The sequence below is a fragment of the Teleopsis dalmanni genome, chromosome 2 (genome assembly GCF_002237135.1).
Source record: "Teleopsis dalmanni isolate 2A chromosome 2, ASM223713v2, whole genome shotgun sequence".
NCBI lineage: Eukaryota > Metazoa > Arthropoda > Insecta > Diptera > Diopsidae > Teleopsis > Teleopsis dalmanni.
This window is the reverse complement of record NC_051847.1, coordinates 79,227,269-79,237,117: the sequence shown is the minus strand read 5'-3', so window position 1 is coordinate 79,237,117 and position 9,849 is coordinate 79,227,269. Positions and strand designations below refer to the sequence as shown.

At 31.2% G+C, this 9,849-nt stretch overlaps 1 protein-coding gene across 1 annotated transcript; it reads right to left on the bottom strand.

Annotated features, from left to right (window-relative positions):
* Window positions 1–2: 2 nt before the first annotated feature.
* LOC119674904 (cullin homolog 1-like) lies at window positions 3–5,583 on the bottom strand (the record flags this gene model as incomplete). Its single annotated transcript, XM_038086061.1, has 4 exons — window positions 5,504–5,583; window positions 2,880–3,414; window positions 979–1,999; window positions 3–878 (listed from the first exon to the last, which is right to left on the bottom strand). Coding segments are annotated over exons 2-4 (1,947 nt in total), but the record flags the coding sequence as incomplete, so codon positions are not given.
* Between the last annotated feature and the right edge of the window lie 4,266 nt (window positions 5,584–9,849).

The window sequence follows — 9,849 nt, the reverse complement described above, 5'->3', positions numbered from 1 at the left end:
ATATGATACAACCAGTTTAATTTACGTCCAGAATGCCTTGTTGCGTAAAACTCGTTAAAATGTTTAACCGAACTCTCCAATTCGGTGGGTAATGAAAAGCTGCTCCCTTGATTAAATGGCCATGATCCAGATGACAGCACTTCAATACTAAAGTCTATTTCTTGCAAAATCTGTGTCTTACGTAGTTGCTCCTTAAAATTATTGTTTAAGTCTTTAGATAGACCAATATCTTGGAACATACGCTGCAATTTTATGGTATATTCATAACCACAAGCTTGTTTCAATTTGGAGATCATAATTGCCTCTGCATCATCTGATGCAGATGTATGATTAACAAGACGTTTGGCAAGCATTTTTGAGTAAAACTTCTGGAAAACATCCTTGTCTTCAATATATTTGAAAATAACCATAACCTGATTAAGATTATCTTCTAATTCTTTTTCTTCAGGATTTTTCGATGACTTTTTAAGTAACAAGTCACAATATCTGGCAAGCAGTTCTGGCGATTTACTGGCACTGTTAGCTTGAGTTACCACATTTGAATTTATGAATTTACCGCAAGCTTTGTCCAGTGCTGCTACAAATCCATTGTCATTATTGAAAGCAGTTAAAACGAGTGCATTAAACTTTTTGTGCACCTCAAGTATTGCTTGTACATACACTTTTGGATCGTTTGCAGCTTCATTATTGCCACATTTTTCAATGGCTTGAATACCCTGCTGTAAAATGTGCTCTTCTAATATTGACTTAAGTTCGGTTAGGTTTTTGGGAGTTCTTGCTACTAATGAATACATGCGTTTTAAATCATCGTTTTTATCAGTGTTTAGCAAATTTTGAAACTCAGAGCGGAATATATCCAAATGCTTTACAATAAGCACCTAAAATAAAAAAATTAATACAATATTTTAGAATATATTTGGAAAGAAATAAATAGCTGTATGTGCTGTACACAATTAATACTTAGCAATTAATACTGACCTGTTCGCAAGCAATTACAAGATCATCATGGGTACTTTCATGCAAATATGAAGTTAGCAAGCAATTGAAATCATCCCGATTAACTCTGCGACGCTCCTCAGCTAAACGTTGTTCGACATGCTTCATATATTCCGTCACTGAATTAGTGCTAAGGTACACATCTGATTCCTGTTCGTAATAAGCTGTAGTTTCGAGTATAAATTTTTTTTCGAAATTGTCTTTATATACTGAGAGTTTATTGTCTCTTTGTTCTTTAAGGGGTAATCCCCCATCGTCTTCATTAAATCCAAGCTCTACATAACAATTAATAATACTTCTTATAAGACCGCGATTAATAGTTTTGCCGTTACGTTCCTCTTCAATGGACTTAAGAACAGCATTAGTGACTGGCTCATTAAGCACTTTAAACAAATGTTCTTTCCACGTAACTAATGCTAAACGATATACTTCATAAATGCCTTTCTGCCCCTCCTCACACTCACGTTTTACCCAATGTCTATTTAGATAGGAACAAATACCATTCAGTACAGTACTCGAAAATTGATACGCTACCCATTGCTTTGTATAGTGTGATAGAAGCACCTCTTCACCTTTTATAGATACAAAATTTTGTAGAAGGCCATTTAAGTAATTCTTCAAAAAGTCCTTAAGACGATCGTATAGCTTTTTACCAACCAATTGAGCCCCACCCGACTTGTGTGTATTACGATTATTCAATGATGAATTAACGCTTGTACAATAATTATAGACATAAGTATACAGTTGCATATAACGATTTTTTGTCAACGATTTCTCTGGCTGGAATACCTGTATAATACCTTGCTCAAGATCAATCCATATGTCATCGAGATTGGCGTGCTTTTGCCCTGTCGTCCCATTGGAACTTGGTCGTTGCATTTTACTCTGTCGAGATGTGGTTGGCGGTTCAGTCGCGGCTTTTTTAGTTGCTCTTATTTTCTTAATTTTTGTAGGAATGATGACTGTTATAAATTCAAAAATAAGTTCCAAAATCCGGTTATACCTAAAAAGAATATAATATTTAAAGTTTATACATTTTAAGACATCAGACAAAAATGATATAAAATTATACATATTTTATAATATAGGATGAGTTATAGTTTGTTTATGGCAGTTCATTACAGACACATAAGTTTTATAGCCTGTAAACACCCCCGTGGACGATCAATTTTTTAGTTGTTAAACTCCCCTAGATGTACCAAAATTTTTCAACAGCAACAACAACAATGTATTAGAAAAAGAGAAAGAAAAGTTCACTTTATAAAATGCTATAATAAAAATTTATAAATCAAGACCCGATGCTAAAAATTAGGCTGACTGTTATATCATTACGAATAATAGCTCTTATATTTTTTCCATATTATTTACAAAATTTGATACTGTCGTCGATTAGATGGTCAAACATTTTTTCAAATTTGGTACTGGTCGCTGGAACTGATGAATATGCTGGTGTCAAAGTAATTTGTAGCGAAATTCATGGAATTTCTCTATAACGGATATGCACGTGAGGCTTTCGTGCGTTGTCTTTATAAAAGTGTATTTTTGTCTTGATGATATATGACACCTAACGTTGAAATGGTCGATATACCACGTTTATACCAACAGAAAAACTATGACGTCCATATTTCTGGTTGATATAATGCTCTCCACGTGTTTTCGACCCCGGTTCTCTGGCTACGTCAAGGGTTTTGATTGTTATTTGATTTAGAACGTTTAGTAATAAATTTATGTTCCATCCATAGTATAGAATAAATGTAAAAATTTCATTGAAACATCTCTAAACTCTGGAAGTTTTTATGGACCACAGTGAATAAAAGTGGTATTTATTTTGCTCATAGTTTTTTTTAATAACTAATTATTTATGTAAATAAAAAATATTTTACCATATACTATCCTCGTGACCATAAAAAGTTTCATCAAATTGATCATCCATTGTTTAGTTGATATTATAATGTAGATTTTATTTGTAATTTTATGCGTACAGCCTTATTAAATAAATGTCCGGAGAAAGATGTTTCACAAATGGCGGTACGATCACGTTTAAATGCATTTAGCACAATGTACTAAGTTATTACCTTTCTCCTTGTATATATTATTTTAAAATCTATTTAACAAAAGCAGGTCTCAAAAACTGTTTTTTGCTATTCTTCCTTGTAGTTCTTCCTATTTAGGTAGCATTTTCAGAATTTTGACACAGGCTGTATGTATACCGTCTATACCGTTTTAATCCTATGAAATTACAGGTAGAATTTCTTGGAACAGATGTTTGTTTATTATAATAAACAAATTTTAGTAAACGCCAATTTTGAATCTGTAACCGCTTTCAACACTCTTATCGTGTGAATAGACTATTCTGAGAATATAAAAACTGATTTGCTTAATTCGTTTACAGAAATAAAGCACGCAATGAATTTCGTTCTAAAGTCTAAAACAAAACGAAAATTTTCGAAGATAAAAGATGTTCGAATTCAAGTTACTCGAACTGTTTAGTATCATAATGTATATAATATAATTTTATAATATAAATTACACTATATAAATACATAACTTAAAATTAATAAACTTAGAATTATTTGTTAGAAAGTAATATATAACACTGCAAAAGTCGCCTCGGGGTTTTTTAAACAACTTACAGACTTATAGTATGTTTTCACTGACTTCGTTAGACCAGTCAACTTACTTAAAATTTTTTGAATCTCAAGTAAGTTAACTGGTCTAACGAAGCCAGTAGAAACTTACTATTACTAACTATTTCTTTTTAACTTACTATTTATTTCTTATTATAAACTAACAAATATTTATTTTAAATACTTTAGAATTAGTGTAAAATCCACATCAAGCCGTCAATTTACGTGTTTAACGACTGATTGCTGTTTTTCGAAGAGTAACGCAAAAAGTAATAAAGTGTTGACCATGTTGTTTTTAACGTCACTACTAGAAAATTAATATTAAACTAAATAAAAGAAAAATTATAATTCTAATGACAGCCCGTCTGTGATAAGGTCATTACTTCCATTGGTTACATGAACGATGCGATCTACATGGTTTAACGAGCCGTAGAGTATACGTCCCGCAGTCACTTGCTAATTTCGATGACCAAGAACCGTTCACCATTCACAAAAGGTATTATACCACCAAGTGCTGTTCAACATTTCTCAACGCTTTTACATATCGTAGTGACTCATCAATTTCGACGACAAAGTGTCATTCACCATTTCCAAAAGGTACTATACCATCAATCACAAGCTCAACGTCCTGTAGCCACTTGTTAATTTCGATGACCAAGTGCCGTCAACCATTCCTTAAAGGGGAATATAGTGCTAATCACCGTTTGGCTCAAAGTCCCGTAGCCATTAATCAATTTCGATGATTGAGTGTCAATTTCCAAAAGGAACTATACCATCACTTGCTCTATGTCCCGTAGCCACTTGTTAATTTCGACAACAGAGTGTCATTCACTATTCCCAAAAGGAACTATACCATCACTTGTTCTACGTCTCGTAGCCACTTGTTAATTTCGACAACTAAATGTTATAAACTATTCCAAAAAGGAATTGTACCACCTTTTGCTCTACATCCCGTAGTAACTATAACTTTCGATGACTAAGTGCCGTTCCTAAAAGGGTGTATACCACCGGGTGTACTCTTCATTTTCTGTGATCGTCAATTTCGATGACAAAGTGACCTTCACCATTCCCAAAAGAGTCTATACTACCAGGTGTACTCTTCATTTTCAGTGACCAACTGCCGTTCACTATTTCCAAAAGAAATTATGCCATTAAACGATGGATCTACATTTCAAAACCACTTATCTATCGCATGGCTCCCAATATAGACAATACCAGCAAGTAAGCATTTCGCTTAGCTACTACAACTACACTCCCGTTAAAGTAAGACTGGTTACAACATAAAACCTCTTGAAACCTGTTGCATGGATATGTAGTGGAAGATTGGCGCAGATCATTGAAGCAATGCATACAAAATGACATTTAATAGTTAGAAAAAGTGAATACATATGCATGTATGTATGTATGTATGGCAATCAAAATAGTATACCTTGAATATTTTACTAAGAAATGTTATCATTGCCATGAAGTAAGAGTTTAATATACCTTGAAAAATCATGGGTGACTAACCATTTGTATCTGCTATACTATTTTGTATCTGCTCTTCAATTGTTCCCAATTGCGTTAGCCAACACCTCTAGAGAAATATATATATATGTATATAATGTTGAAATTTATTTATTTATTATAACAGAAATGCACAAAAACCATACCAGAATGTAATGCTGTAAGGTCGACTTACGTTTGTGAGCGACTGAAGTACGAGACAAGCAAAAAAACAGTAAAGTTTATTGACTTAAACGCAATTAAAAACAATTGAAGGCTATTTTTAAATTTTGCGTGAATCGAAACAGAAACTAAAAAAAAATGTTTTAAATACATAAATAAACAATAAATAAATAAAAATAAAAAAAACATTAAAATGCAAAATATTATATCACAATTTTAAATCGAATGGATACATGAATGTATCGGTTTCACGTTTCAACTGATTTTTGATTGTTTTTCGTTTCAACGAAATTTAATTTTTTACACTTGGAATTTAATTGTGCGAACAATAAAACTTTTTATACAAATCTACAAGACCTTTTTGTAAAAAATAAAACTTAAGAATGAAATATTTTTGTTTTATTATTTTAATATTTTTTTTTAATCAGATATTCTACATACACTAAAAGCGTTGCATACTGTGTTTCAAATAACTGGCAAAAAATTAAATTAACACATTAAATGTATGTATTATGTATGTGAGATAATTAAAATAAATTTCAACCTAAATATGAGATATGATAATAAAAAGTTAACTGAGACATTAAATGCGTAGCTTGGCAGTGATTGTGGAAAATGCCCAATTCTGTGCTTTTCACCTGCTAAAAAAATGGTACACAGTTAACTTTAATGCCAAGCAATGACTGGCATTTTTTTTATAAATTAATTAATATATGTACGTGTATTGCATTAAATATTTTAATTAAAGCTTTAACACGTTTAGCATTGAGATTTATATATTTTGCAATGAATTTTTCATAATTGCCTGAGCAGTATTATTTTTGTTTTGCACTAAGACAAAATAAAATAATTAAAAGCAAATCATGTGTACCTATATCTTTCCCAACTTCACTTTTTGGTGTGAGAGTACCTGCCTAAACACAAAATTACAACTATTACAAAGTATATTAATTTTCAATAATGCATATAGTATAATAATTTTTATTGAATATATATTGCAATTACCTTTCACTGTGCCTTTCCTATTATAAAATATTGTTTGTTTTCCTCCAAATGTTTGGCTGTCATTCAACTTTTTTTTTCAATATAAATTGAATTAACTACTCGCACTCTTGCACACAAATACAGCCAGCGTATATCTTTCCCACTCTGACTTATGTTAAAATTTGCTAATTCTATATTTCCTGGTCATTGGCGAATTTTCACTTATTTTACATAAAATAAGATTGTTGTTTTACGTATACCTGAATCCAAATGAATTTTGTTTTTTCTTTATTTTAAGTAGCACTGTTCATATATACAAAGTTTAAAAACAATGTATTAATAAAAACGGAGTTTATTTATTACTGGAACACATAAAGGAATTAATTTAAAGTTTGCAATAACTAAATTTATTTTCTATATTAATAATACACGAAGACATGCACGACCAACAAACACGAGCAATTGCTGCCGACCACCAACAACGAAAATGTGCTTATATTTCAAAAAAGTATTGCCAGTCTCAAAAAATCACTTTGCACAAAATTTCAATAACATATGCACATATATGCGTTAGCGTGAAGATTTTATAGTAGCGCTTGCGATAAAACTTTTCATAACGCACAATAGTGTAATAATATATTTATTTATATTTAAAAAATGTGCTTATATCTTTACTTTTTTATAATTTGTATAATAGTAAATATAATATTTGCAATTTGAATGATATTATGTTAAAATATATGTATTTATGTATACATTAATGTTTTCAGCTTACTATAGGTGCTTTAGGCAGCTTTTCAGTGTGTCAAAAAACAAGTTGCTCGCTTAAAGTTGCAAAAATGTACGCAAAACAACAGCACTACTTTCTCTATCTAAGCACCTAAATGTAAGTGGACAAATAATTTTCAGCTACTACAGAAAAAATGTTTCACAAATTTCAGAATTGTAAGAACAAAATATTTTAAAAATATGCAAAATATATATGTATATATATACACAAAAATGTTTAGAAGTACGTGAAGAAAATATAACTGAATATTTTGAAAATTTAAAATTTTTAACTTATTTGTTGCTAAAAAGTTAATACTGATTAAGCATAAATATTTTAAACTAGTAAATCTTCAGTCAATCTTCAGACACAAATTTAGGCTGTGAAATCGTCTCTTAAATTTGATTTGAGGCTAGTACAAATACCCGTATAATAGTTATTTAAAAATATTTTTAGCAAATTTCGAAAGAATTTTCCTCAAATTTAGTAACAAATATTGTTTTATGTAAACACTTTTAAGTTGCTTTTAAGTTTTAGCTATTAGCTGACAGCAATTTTAAAAGTATGCTTACTTTTTATGCGTTAATACCTTAAAATTAATTTTAAGGTATAAGGCTAAAGTTAATTGTGTCAATTATCAGCTGATAGCAACATTAAAGTGCTTTTAATTTTTATATGTAAATTTATTTCAAAACTTGTTAAAACTTATATCATAACTCACACATATATAGCAATTAGCAAATATTTTAACAGTTTTTGCAATTATGTTTTGAAATTTAATTCGAGAATATGATTTAGTATATGTTTGTTCCAGATTTCTATGAATTTAACTTAATTTATTTTAGTGGTTTGTGTATATAATTTGTTTACATTGTAATTTTATAATTATTTTAAATTTTGTTTGTTTTTATTTAATTTTGTTTTTATAATTAATAAGTAAAAATGCTCAATTTGTATTCGTACATTTTTCACATGAGTTTTGAATTTGAATTAAGTAAAAAAAAATCAAGAATCATATGATATCTTAGAAAAAAAATTAAGATTCTAACAAATTATTGGTTAGCTAGCGAAAATCGGCTGATTGAAATTAATAAGAATCCGGTTAACTACTAGCTTAACTATTGATTTGAATTAAATAGGGGTGTTCGTTAAATGCGGTTTTTTCTTTCTTTAAAGTTTCAAAGAATATTTCATTTATTTATATCTAATATTACTTATCATATAAAACATATTTTTAAATGTAATTAGAACAAAACTCAAGCAAATTTACTGCACAACACGAAACACAACCGAACACGACGGATGCTCGTAAGAACAAGAAGAATGAAAAAACTTGCTAACCATTAAAGGCAGCCCACACACAGTGGTTGCCAGATTGATATAGATAATTTTAAACATTTCTCCCACCTAGACGTGGAGATACAACCGGATCTTGCGTCTATATTACTCGTGTGCTTCAGGACGTCCTTCAATGTCGATTGGTAAAACAGAGATCTTCGTAATTGGCCGTTTCACAATGGCGGACTGTGTTTTTATGGTTACGACACGAACAGCACCGTCCGTGCCAGGATGGACTTGGATAATGCGGCCAAGCAACCAGGAGCTTGGAGGCAATCGTTCATCTCGAAGTAGGACCAGTTGACCGGTTGCGACATTTGTTTGGCTTTTAGTCCATTTGTTTCTGGCATGTAATTGTGTTAAATATTCTTGGGACCAACGACGCCAAAAGTCTTGATACATCTGGCTTAACATCTTCCATCGGAATAGTACACCAATCTTTGTATTTAGCAAATTAGGTTCAGGTACGGCAGATGGCGCTCGTCCAATCAAAAAGTGTCCTGGTGTCAACGCTGATAAGTCTGTGGGGTCATCAGATAGAGCCGTAAGCGGCCGCGAATTTAAACAATTTTCGACTTGTTTTAATAACGTGTAAAATTCTTCAAAAGTTAAAGTTGCCGTGTTTACTACACGTTTAAGATGAAATTTCATGCTTTTTACTCCTGCCTCCCATAGGCCACCAAAATGAGGCGCTGCGGGTGGTATAAAGTGCCAATTTATGCCAACGGTTGATGCAAACACAGACCCAGCTTCAATTTGTTTTTTAAATAATTTAATTTCATCTTTCATTAAAGCATCAGCACCGACAAAGGATGTACCACGATCGCTGTACATATCTGAGCCAGTGACGACGCGTGCCCTATCTGGAAGGGTGTGCGGCCCTTCTATAATGTTGTTTTTACATGTACCACTTATATTAAAATATATGAGATGTTTTATTAATAATAACTATATTATGTTAGGCAACAATATATTCGTAATATTATATTAACAATTCATTAACAAAATAACATATTAAACAAATTAAATTAATAATTTATATATAAATTTAATATTATGTCAATATGGAAGAAACAAAACTTTTCACATACTTGTAACATCAAACCAACTTTTTTCAAACAAAAGAGTTTTAACTCAGAACCATACATGTTTATCCAGTGATCAAACAAAATCAAACCCACTTGCAACGTACAAATGTGCGCACAAGTACTCCGCACAGTAAGAACAGAAATTCGTGGGTGCTACTGTTAAAAGGGGAGAGACGAAATGTGATAGAAATGTATGCTGAGATGAGCTGCAAACTTCAGCCGCTCATGCAACCACTTTGGCAAATCATCATGTTGGATTCGTATGTGTGCAGTTGATATTCGAGTAGAACAGAAAATTACTCTCATACAATACCCACTATATAAATCTCTATTTTTGATATTATGAACGGGAGTACACGCACATTATTTTGTTCATATG